General features: G+C 56.8%; 4 protein-coding genes and 1 pseudogene across 4 annotated transcripts; 2 read left to right on the top strand and 3 right to left on the bottom strand.

The window, feature by feature from the left end:
- Positions 1-90: 90 nt before the first annotated feature.
- LOC136199261 (putative per-hexamer repeat protein 5) lies at positions 91-652 on the bottom strand. Its single transcript, XM_065989433.1, has 2 exons — positions 172-652; positions 91-116 (listed from the first exon to the last, which is right to left on the bottom strand). Exons 1-2 carry the CDS (start codon positions 650-652, stop codon positions 91-93), a joined length of 507 nt encoding a protein of 168 aa, XP_065845505.1.
- A 70-nt stretch (positions 653-722) lies between these two features.
- LOC136199260 (surface protein-like) lies at positions 723-1,400 on the bottom strand. Its single transcript, XM_065989432.1, has one exon. The coding sequence runs from the start codon at positions 1,398-1,400 to the stop codon at positions 723-725; it is 678 nt and encodes a 225-aa protein (XP_065845504.1).
- A 67-nt stretch (positions 1,401-1,467) lies between these two features.
- LOC136199259 (putative per-hexamer repeat protein 5) lies at positions 1,468-3,791 on the bottom strand. The gene is made up of 4 exons (XM_065989431.1): positions 3,617-3,791; positions 2,922-3,583; positions 2,317-2,700; positions 1,468-2,226 (listed from the first exon to the last, which is right to left on the bottom strand). The coding sequence occupies exons 1-4, from the start codon at positions 3,789-3,791 to the stop codon at positions 1,468-1,470; spliced, it is 1,980 nt and encodes a 659-aa protein (XP_065845503.1).
- LOC136199257 (mRNA decay activator protein ZFP36L3-like) lies at positions 3,790-4,921 on the top strand. Its single transcript, XM_065989430.1, has 2 exons — positions 3,790-3,873; positions 4,037-4,921. The coding sequence occupies exons 1-2, from the start codon at positions 3,790-3,792 to the stop codon at positions 4,919-4,921; spliced, it is 969 nt and encodes a 322-aa protein (XP_065845502.1).
- Positions 4,922-7,830: 2,909 nt separating this feature from the next.
- LOC136199256 (uncharacterized) lies at positions 7,831-9,045 on the top strand (annotated as a pseudogene).
- Positions 9,046-11,332: the final 2,287 nt, after the last annotated feature.

Below are 11,332 nucleotides of genomic sequence, written 5' to 3'. Positions count from 1 at the left end.
CGCCGTCTCCGTCGCAGTCTCCGTCGCTGTCTCCATCACCGTCGCCGTCCCTGTCGCTGTCGCCATCACCGTCTCCGTCGGAGTCGCCGTCTAGTTCGCCATCGCCGTCGCCATCTCTGTCACCGTCACCGTCGCCGTCTGAGTCTCCATCGGCGTCGCCGTTGCTTTTGCCGTCGCCGTTGCCGTCGCCGTCGCCGTCGACGTCGCCGCCACAGCCTTCGTCGCCGTCGCCGTCGCCGTCTCCGTCGCCGTCGCCGTTTTCGTCGCCGTCGCCGTCTCCATCACCGTTGCCGTTTCCGTTGGTTTCTGTCGCCGTCGCCGTCGCCGTCGCTGTCGCCTTCTTGTTCGCCGTCGATGTCTCTGCCGCCGTCGCCGTTTCCGACGCTGTCGATGTCGCCGTTGCCGTCGCCGTCTTTTTCACCGTCGCCGTCGCCGTCTCCGACGCCGTCGCTGTCTCCGTCAGCGTCGCCTTCCCTGTTGCTGTCGCTATCGCCGTCGCCGTCGCACTCTCCGTCGCCGTCTCCGTCACCGTCGCCGTCCCTGTCAGTGTCGCAATCGCCGTCTCCGTCTCCGTCGCCGTCTCCTTCGCCATCGTCTTCACCATCTCTGTCACCGTTGCCGTCGCCGTCGCCGTCGCCGTCGCCGTCTCCATCGGCGTCGCCGTTTCTTTCGTCGTCGCCGTTGCCGTTGCCGTCGCCGTCGCCGTCGCCGCTACAGTCTCCTTAGCTGTCGCCGTCGAAGTCTCCTTCGCAGTCGCCGTCTCCGTCGCTGTCGCCGCCGCCGTCTCTGTCGCCGTTGCCGTCGCCGTCACTGTGGCCGTCGCCGTCGTCGTCGCCGTTGCTCTCGCCATCGGCGTTGCCGTCGCCGTCGCCGTCGCTGTCGTTGTCTCTGTCGCTGTCGCCGTCTCCGTCGCAGTCTCCGTCGCTGTCTCCATCACCGTCGCCGTCCCTGTCGCTGTCGCCATCACCGTCTCCGTCGGAGTCGCCGTCTAGTTCGCCATCGCCGTCGCCATCTCTGTCACCGTCACCGTCGCCGTCTGAGTCTCCATCGGCGTCGCCGTTGCTTTTGCCGTCGCCGTTGCCGTCGCCGTCGCCGTCGACGTCGCCGCCACAGCCTTCGTCGCCGTCGCCGTCGCCGTCTCCGTCGCCGTCGCCGTTTTCGTCGCCGTCGCCGTCTCCATCACCGTTGCCGTTTCCGTTGGTTTCTGTCGCCGTCGCCGTCGCCGTCGCTGTCGCCTTCTTGTTCGCCGTCGATGTCTCTGCCGCCGTCGCCGTTTCCGACGCTGTCGATGTCGCCGTTGCCGTCGCCGTCTTTTTCACCGTCGCCGTCGCCGTCTCCGACGCCGTCGCTGTCTCCGTCAGCGTCGCCTTCCCTGTTGCTGTCGCTATCGCCGTCGCCATCGCCGTCACCGTCGCCGTCGCCGTCTCCGTCGCCGTCGCTGTCTCCCTCGCCGTCGCCGTCGCCGTTTCAGTCGCCGTCGTGGTCGCCGTCGCCGTCTCTGTCGCCTTTGCAGTCGCGGTCGCGGTCGCCGTCTTCGTCTTCGTCTCCGTCGCCGTTGCTGTCGCCCTCGCCGTTGCCGCCACTGTCTTCTTCGCTGTCGCCGTGGCCGTCGCCGTCGCCGTCTCTGTCACAGTCGCCGTCGCCGTCACCGTGTCCGTCGCTGTCGAAGTTGTTGTCGCTGTCGCCGACGCCGTCGCCGTCTTGGTCTCGGTCTCCGTCTCCGTCGCCGTCGCCGTCGCCGTGTCCCTCGCCGTCACCGTCGCCGTTTTTCTTGACCTCGCTGTCTCCGTCGCCGTCTCCGTCGCCGTCGTTGTCGCGGTCGCCGTCGCCGTCTCCGTCTCCGTCGCCCTCGCCGTCTCCTTTGCCGTCACGGTCGTCGTCGCCGTCTCTGTCGTCTTTGCAGTCGCCTTCGCCGTTGCCTTTTCCGTCTCTGTTGCCGTCGCCGTCTCTCTTGAAGTCGCCGTCGCCTTCTTCCTCGCCGTCGCTGTCTCTGTCGCCGTCGTCGTCGCTGTCTCTTTTGTCATCGCCGTTGCTGTCTCTGTCGCCGTCGCCGTTTCCAACGCTGTCGCGTTCGCCGTTGCCATCGCCGTCTCTTTCACCGTCGCCGTCGCCGTCGCTGTCTCCGTCGCCGTCGCCGCCGCCGTCACTGTCGCCAACTCCGTCGCTGTCACGGTCGCCGTCGCCGTCTCTGTCGTCTTCTGCAGTCGCCGTCGCCGTTGCCTTTTCCTTCTCCGTCGCTGTCGCTGTTGCCGTCGCCGTCTCTTTCACAGTCGCCTTCGCCGTCGCCGTCTCCTTCGCCGTCGCCGTCTCCCTCGCCGTCGCCGTCGCCGTTTTTCTTGACGTCGCTGTCTCCGTCGCCGTCTCCGTCGCCCTCGTGGTCGCCGTCGCCGTTGCGGTCGCCGTCTCCGTTGCAGTCGCACTCTCCGTCGCCATCTCTGTCGCCGTTGCCTTCGCCGTCGCCGTCGCCGGTACAGCCTTCGTCGCAATCGCCGTCGAAGTCTCCTTCGCCATCGCCGTCTCCGTTGCCGTCGACGTCCCGTCGCTGTCGCCGTCGCTGTCGCCGTCGCCGTCTCCGTCGCCGACGCCGTCGCCGTCTCCTTTGCAGTCACGGTCGCCGTCGCCGTCTCTGTAGTCTTTGCAGTCGCGGTCGCCGTTGCCTTTTCCGTCTCCGTCGCTGTCGCTGTTGCCGTCGCCGTCTCTCTTGAACTCTGCGTCGCCTTCTTCCTCGCCGTCGCTGTCTCTGTCGCCGTCGCCGTTTCCAACGCTGTCGCTGTCGCCGTTGCGGTCGCCGTCTCTTTCACCGTCGCCGTCGCCGTTGCCGTCTCCGTCGCCGTCGCCGCCGCCGTCTCTGTCGCCGATTTCGTCGCCGTCACGGTGGTCGTCGCCGTCTCTGTAGTCTTTGCAGTCGCGGTCGCCGTTGCCTTTTCCGTCTCCGTCGCTGTCGCTGTTGCCGTCGCCGTCTCTCTTGAAGTCTGCGTTGCCTTCTTCCTCGCCGTCGCTGTCTCCGTCGCCGTCGTCGTCGCCGTCTCTTTTGTCATCGCCGTTGCTGTCTCTGTCGCCGTCGCCGTTTCCAACGCTGTCGCTGTCGCCGTTGCGGTCGCCGTCTCTTTCACCGTCGCCGTCGCCGTTGCCGTCTCCGTCGCCGTCGCCGCCGCCGTCTCTGTCGCCGATTCCGTTGCCGTCACTGTGGCCGTCGCCGTCTCTGTCGTCTTTGCAGTCGCCGTTGCCTTTTCCGTCTCCGTCGCTGTCGCTGTTGCCGTCGCCGTCTCTTTCACAGTCGCCTTCGCCGTCGCCGTCTCCCTCGCCGTCGCAGCCACCGTTTTCCTTGACGCGTCGCTGTCTCCGTCGCCGTCTCCGTCGCCCTCGTGGTCGCGGTCGCGGTCGCCGTCTCCGTCTCTGTCTCCGTAGCCGTCACCGTCTACGTCGCCGTCACCGTCTCCGTTGTAGTCGCCGTCGCGGTCGCCGTTGGCGTCGACGCTGTAGGCGTCGCCTTCCCTGTTGCTGTCGCCATCGCCGTCTCCGTCGCAGTGGCCGTCTCTTTCACCGTCGCCGTCGCCGTCGCTGTCGCCGTCGCCGTCGCTGTCTCCGTCGCTGTCGCTGTCTCCGTCGCCGTCGCCGTTTCCGTCGCCGTCGCCGTCGCCGTCGCCGTCGCCGTTTCGAGAGTTCGCCGTCGCCGTCCCCGATTTCTTTGCCGTCGCCGTCGCCGTTGCCGTTGCCAACGCCGTCGGCGTCGCCGTCCCTGTTGCTGTCGCCATCGCCGTCTCCGTCGCAGTGGCCGTCTCCTTCGCCATGGCCGTCGCAGTCTCTGTCGCCGTCGCCGTTGTCGTCGCCGTCTCTTTCACCGTCGCCGTCGCCGTCGCCGTCGCCGTCGCCGTCGCTGTCCGTCGCCGTCGCTGTCTACGTCGCGTCGCAATCGCCGTCTCCGTCGCCGTCGCCGTCTCCGTCGCCGTCGCCGTCTCTGTCGCCGTCGCCGTCGCCGTCTTCGTCGCCGTCGCCGTCTCCGTCGCCGTCGCCGTCTCCGTCGCCGTTTCGAGAGTTCGCCGTCGCAGTCCCTGTTTTCTTTGCCGTCGCTGTCTCCGTCGCCGTCGCCGTCGCAGTCGCAGTGGCAGTCGCCGTCGCCGTCGCCGTTGCCAACGCTGTCGGTGTCGCCTTCCCTGTTGCTGTCGCCATTGGCGTCGCCGTCGGCGTCGCCTTCCCTGTTGCTGTCGCTATCGGCGTCGCCGTCGCCGTCACCGTCACCGTCGCCGTCACTGTCGCCGTCGCCGTCTCCGTCGCCGTCGCTGTCTCCCTTGCCGTCGCCATCGCCGTTTTCCTTGACCTTGCCTTCTCCGTCACCGTTTCAGTCGCCGTCGTGGTCACTGTCGCCGTCTCTGTCGCCTTTGCAGTCGCGGTCGCGGTCGCTGTCTTCGTCTTAGTCTCCGTCACCGTCGCTGTCGCCGTCGCCGTCGCCGCCACTGTCTTCGTCGCCTTTGCCGTCGCCGTCGCCGTCTCTGTCGCCGTTCCTGTCGCCGCCGCCGTCGTCGTCGCCGTCTCCTTTGCCGTCGCCGTTGCCGTTGCCGTCGCCGTCGCCGTCGCCGCCGCCGTCACTGTTTTCGTCGCCGTCGCCGTCGTTGTTGCCGTCGCCGTCGCCGTCGCCATCGCCATCGCCGTTGCTGTCGTCGTCGCCGTCGCCGTCGCCGTCGTCGTCTCCGTCGCCGTCGCCGTCGCCGTCTCCGTTGTAGTCGCCGTTGCGGTCGCCGTCTTAGTCGCCGTCGCGGCCGCCGTCTATGTCGCCGTTGCCGTCTCCGTCACTGTCGCCGTCGCCGTCGCCGTCGCTCTCGCCATCGCCGTCGTCGTCGCCGTCGCTGTCGTTGTCTACGCCGTTTCTGGACGACGTCGCCCTCTCTTGACGACGCCGTCTCCTTACGACGCCGTCTCCTGACGACGACGTCTCCCGACAACGCCGTCTCTTAACGAAGCCGTCTCGACGACGCCGTCTTTTGACGACGCCGTCTTATGACGACGTTGTCTCGATGACGCCGTCTCTTGACGGCGCCTTCTCGACGATGCCGTCTCTTGACGACGCCGTTTTTGGACGACGCCGTCACTTGACGACGCCGTCTGTTGACGTCGACGCCACTTGACAAAGCTGTCTTTTGACGACGTCGTCTCTTGACGATGCTGTCTCGACGACGCCGTCTCTTGACGACGCCTTTTCGATGACGCCGTCTCTTGACGACGCCGTCTCTTGACGACGCCGTCTCGACGAGGCCGTCTCTCGACGACGCCGTCTTTTGACGAAGACGTCTCCTCACGACGCCGCCTCTTGACTACGCCGTGTGTTGACGACGACGTCTCTTGAAGACGCCGGTTCGACGACGCCGTCTCGACGACGCCGTCTCTTGACGACGCCGTCTCTTGACGACGCCGTCTCGACGACGCCGTCTCTTGACGACGACGTCTCCTCACGACGCCGTCTCTTGACAACGCCGTCTCTTGACGACGCCGTCTCTTGGCGACGCCGTCTCGACGACGCCGTCTCTTGACTACGCCGTGTGCTGACGACGACGTCTCTTGAAGACGCCGGTTCGACGACGCCGTCTCGACGACGCCGTCTCTTGACGACGCCGTCTCTTGACGACGACGTCTCCTCACGACGCCGTCTCTTGACAACGCCGTCTCTTGACGACGCCGTCTCGACGACGCTGTCTCTAGACGACGCCGTTTCTGGACGACGCCTTCTCTTGACGACGACGTCTCGACGACGCCGTGTCTCGACAACGTCGTCTTTTTTCGACGCCGTCTCTCGACGACGCAGTCTCGACGTCGACGCCGTTTCGTGACGACGCTTTCCCATGACGACGCCGTTTCAGAACGTCTCCGTCTCTTGACGACGCCGTCTCGACGACGCCGTCTCTTGACGACGCCGTCTTTCGACGACGCCGTCTCTTCACGACGCCGTTTCTTGACGACGACGCCTTTTCACGACTCCGTCTTTTTACGACGCCGTCTTTTGACGACGCCGTTTCTTAGGGAGACGAAGCCGTCGTTTGAAGACGCCGTCTTTCGACGACGATGTCTTTTGACGTCGCCGTCTCTTTACGACGCCGTCTTTTGACGACGGTGTCTCTTGACAACGACGTCTCTTTACGACGCCGTCTTTTGAAGACGCCGTCTTTTGGCGACGCCGTCTCTTCGGGAGACGAAGCCGTCCTTTGAAGACGCCGAATTTTGACGACGACGTCTTTTGACAACGCCGTCTCTTTACGACGCCGTTTCTTGACGACGCCGTCTTATGACGACGCCAACTTTTGACGTCGCCGTCTCTTTGGTAAACGACGACGTGTTTAGAGGGCGCCGTCTTTTGACGACGCCGTCTCTTTACGACGACGTCTCTTAACGAAGCCGTCTTTTTAGGACACAGACTTTTTACGACGCCTTCTTTTGCGGCGCCGTCTTTGACGACGCCGTCTTTTGACGATTCCTTCTCGTGACAACGCAGTCTCTTTGGGAGACAAAGCCGTCTTTTGACGACGCCGTCTCTTTGGGAGACGAAGCCGTCTTTTGACAACGCCGTCTCTTGACGACGCCGTCTCTTTGGGAGACGAAGCCGTCTTTTGACAACGCCGTCTCTTTACGACGCCGTCTCTTGACGACGCCGTCTTTCGCCGACGCCGTTTTTTGACGACGCCGTCTCTTTGGTAAACGAAGCCGTGTTTTGAGGGCGCCGTCTTTTGAAGACGCCGTCTTTTGACGACGACGTCTTTTGGCAACGCCGTCTCTTTACAACGCCGTCTCTTGACGACGCCGTCTTTTGACGTCGTCGTCTCTTTACGACGCCGTCTTTTGACGACGCCGTTTCTTTGGGAGACGACGCCGTCTCTTTGCAAGCGACGCCGTCTTTTGACGACGCCGTCCTTTGAGACGACGTCCTCTTTTCACGACGCCGTCTCTTTGGGAGATGACGCCGTCTTTTGACGACGCAGTTTCTTTACGACGCCGTCTTTTGAAGACGCCGTCTTTTGACGGCGCTGTTTATTGACTAACGTTTCATTGACCAACGGCCAAATACAATACAGGTGGTAAAAAAATTTCCTCTTTCCGGTAGCGTGCGCGTTTAGCGACCACACAAGAGCTCCTGTACAGTAGAGCTCTCTGCAGAGAGCTCTGAGAAAGCTGCGAGGAAGAGCGGCTACTCTATAATATGGCACGAAAAAGACGGTTTAAAGCTTCAGGTGCTATGATGGCAATATAGCTATAGCTAATGGACTAAGACTATAGTATGGGTTACCCGAGTGAGGCGTTCCCTTTGCTCACGCACGAAGTTCTTTTCCTTGCCATGCTGAGCTCCATAGAAGCATCGAGTAGATCTAGAACAAGCAGCTGTTACTCACTAAACCCGCCCCCGACCGGTCGCACGTGCGTCCATGCTCTACATGTGAATGTTTAGGAAAACAAAGGAATTGTGTTGCAGCTGCTATTGAGGCTGTTCAGCCGGTCAAAACGACTTCACATGACTCTCAAGCTGCGAAGTACAAAAGTAGCAAATCGCATATTTCCTTCATGGGAACAAACAATCAGCTAATTATAAAGAATCTACATCTACAATCGAAGCAACCTGAGCGGAATGTAACTTCACAATTGAAACAGTCTGAAATTCCTGTTCAAAAAGTGGGCAATTCACAGTCAGATCAGCCCAATCTTTCCGACTCTGATTCACAAGGTGTTATGAATACTGTGATTAGTTGTCATTCTTACGAGTTCTTCTTTACATATATAGACTCATATATAGACTCAACTTCGGTTATTCTACTTGTTCTTTTCACCGGTGTCGTCATTTCTATTATCGTAATGGGATTTTTTGGCTATTATCCTTTAGAGCGTACATCAGAGACGCTCCCTCATCTTGTGTCTAACTTCACGGGAAGAAAAAATGAGACGGAAGAATTAGTGAAACTTCTTGATTTTTCCTCGTCCTCGCCCGACCTTGTGAATATAGTTTGAGGACCAGGCTTTGGGAAGTCTGCTCTTAGCTTTGCCGTTGGTCATGCCATACTGAAAAAAGGAATTCAGGTTCATTACGTCAATCTCAGGCAAACAGAGGACGTTCAGGCGGCAAATTTTGCAATTTTCACTGCAGTCGATGCAAAAACAGCTTTGAAATCTAAATGGGATCCAAAACAGTTGGGATTTTGGACAGCGGCACAGAGAAGTTACACTGTTATCATTCTAGACAACTGCGATGACCTTATTGACAAGAGTCGTGAATCCTTTCTTGAATTGATTTCCGACACCGTTCGGTTTTCCTCTGTTCTAAAAATTCTTGTTACTAGTCAATTGAGACTTCAGAGCTCAGAGAAGGAAATCAGGAATGTTCATCTCAGTCCTCTTCAGAACGAGTCCTCGTTTCTGCTACTAACGCAAATGTTTTCCGGATTGTCATCAGAGCACGCTCAATCTCTTGTGCACCTCAGCGGAAACGTTCCCCTTGCTCTCAAACTTATGGGCGCGCTGTTGCAAGACGGAGTGGAGCCCCAGACGTTAACAGACGAACTTCAGAAACATCCCATTAGAACGCTGAGTCCCCATGACTACAGCGCTAAAGAGCACCTATCTGCTTGCATTGGATCAGCATACAAACGACTTCCAAAGACATTACGTCGAGCCTTAGCTATGTACTCTCTTATTCCTGGCACTTTTGACATGACAGCCGCCGGTGGAGTGCCTAATATTTCTACCGCAGATGCGGAGATGAATGTAGTAAGCCGTCTGAGAAATCGCTGTTTGATTGAATACGACGGACGGGCTCGTTTTGAAATTCACAAACTCATAGCTGCTTATGTACAAGAAGCTGACGCCATATTGGAGTTGAATGTTCTCGAATTTGAGCTCAACTATGTACGGCATTTTTCTACGCAATTACTTAAAGCAGCCATAGCTTACAACGACGACGTAGCGTCAAAGCAGGATTTGAGCAAATTTGACGCCGATCAGCACAATTTCATTTATCTCGTAGAGCTCCTAATGAATAGTTCCGGTGCTTTGAATTCCAAAGACTTTGTCTAGACAAAATTTAATTTGGCTCTAAAAGCAGAGAATTTGTTGCGCATTAGGCTGCCAAGGCAACGCTTCATTCTCTGGCATGATGACGCAACGTTGTCAATAGTTTCTATATTACATGAATTCGGTTTGGAGAAAATTCCGCCAAAGGTCATTTGCGACATGATTCATACTGCAGTTGATTTTCGCGATGAAACAAAAAAGAAAAACGACGTTGAAGAGGCTGCAAAGCGTTTCATGCCTTTGCTTGAAATGTGTGATCATCTCAAAACAAAGCGAGTTGCTATTTTGCGTATGCTGTGTCTTAGCGATATTCAAGATGCGCGCGTAAACCTTTCCTCTGCCTTTCAATGTCATCAAAAGAATTCAGTCTGGCTAAATGTTAGCGACGTAACTTTCTCTCTGTATACCTTGGCTAGAAAATACAGCGAGATGGAATATTATATTGAAGCAACCAAATTATATCAGCATTTCTTAGACAAAACGGGGTTGAAAGATGATGGTGACTTGCTCAGAAAAAAAGCCTCGACGTATGTATGGCTTACTACAAATCAACCAAACGATGCAACAACAGAAAAGGCAATGTTAACTTTACAAAGGCACGCTAAGCAAAGCCCAAGCGATTTATATGCAAAATGTAAATTAGCGAGATATCTTTACGACTTGAATCGGTTCGACGAAGCCGAAAGTGTGGCCAGGAGTGTTATAATGGATTACAAAATAGCGTATAAAGGCGAGAACGTACACGATCTTACTGCACCACTTGATACTCTTTGCTTGATTTTACGAAGAAAAGACGATGATGCTTACTGTGACGAATATATCGCCGTAAGCAATCGCAGCTTCACTATAAGTTTAGAACAACTTGCTGTTTGCGCCACTACAGCTAGCCGGCTAAGAAATTTAGCAATAGCTGTTAGGTGCTGCAGGGGAGACTAGGCAGCTGTGCCATACTATCGACGTATCGTTGGCATGCTGTATTCTGTGAAAGGACAGCACCAATACGTCGTTGCAGCTTTTATAGAATTAGCTGAAGTACTCTATCAGTCTTCTCAATATACCGAATATTTTCGGGTTTGCAAGGATACCGTAAAGTTCACCTTTAATATGGAAGGCGAATTTGACCAAATGTTTCCTGGAGTGTTTGCTAGCACATCAACTGACGTAGCTATGCGAGACGAATCGTTCCTGTCAGGGTTTGTTTCAAACTTTCCTTCCTTAGATGCCAAGAAACTCAAGTCGTCTATTCAAAAGCCGACTTTGATATTAACGTTAGTTCTAATGTTTGTTGATAAAGCGCCATTGTTTATAATACCGTTTTGCCTATTACTGGGCGTTATCTTTTTGGTTATTATAATGTCGCTAACGAAAACGCCATCGGCGAGTGGCCTTAGACGGCGTGGGATCCAAGTGATCTTCTGTCTGCCTTTTGATCTGGTGGTAAGATGCTGTTGTGAGCGGTGCGGCCGACGCGGATCGAATTGTTCGATACGCCGCCGGCCCACAAACGCTGAGGAGAATCGCTATCTTCTTGCCGTCGTCCTTGACGTCGTTCGCTTCAAAGTAGAATTCCAGTCGCTCGATGTAATGACGCCATTCCTCTTTTTCGCTCTCGAAGACGCCGATTTTGCCCACTGAAGCCATCTGAAAAGGTTCGAAACCAGTGTCGACTACGCCAATGTAGCGTGGCTGCTTACGTCACAGTCTATTGGAATCAACCCCAACCCCGTACATCACAGAATTGTCATGTGGGAGATCTGGACAAGGAAAATACCTCATTCTGACAGCGGTTTCAGATTTCCTTCCGACCTTAAGGCGGCTGTCATAGAAGGATATCGACCCAAAATACCTGACGACTGTCCAGAGGCCTATGCAGAAATCATTAAAAAATGCTGAGCCCCAGACAGCAAGGCTCGACCTAATTTCTCTGAGATCGAGACGGCAATTGATCTTTTAGTTCCTCCCGACTACGAAGTTGAAGAAAACATAAAGAGCTCCATACAACACAGAGACGTAGGAGGAACTCTGGATGTCTTGTAGTTAATTGTTGCTCACAAAGCATACATTCAGCGATGTTACTGATGTTCATTGTCTGTGTCACGATGTGTACGTTCGTCCCTACGGAGAAATTTAATATTGCCCGGCTGACTATACAGGTCTACCTGCATGCAATGATGTTTGATGAACGGCACTAAGCTCGTAAAACTGCGCTGCACTTCGTCGATGAAGCACTGAGAAGGTGGAAGAAAACAGCGTCATTTGCTTCTTCGAGTAGGGATTAGACCTTCTTGGC

The sequence above is a fragment of the Oscarella lobularis genome, chromosome 20 (genome assembly GCF_947507565.1).
Source record: "Oscarella lobularis chromosome 20, ooOscLobu1.1, whole genome shotgun sequence".
In the NCBI taxonomy this organism is placed as follows: domain Eukaryota; kingdom Metazoa; phylum Porifera; class Homoscleromorpha; order Homosclerophorida; family Oscarellidae; genus Oscarella; species Oscarella lobularis.
This window is presented reverse-complemented; position numbering and strand designations above follow the sequence as displayed.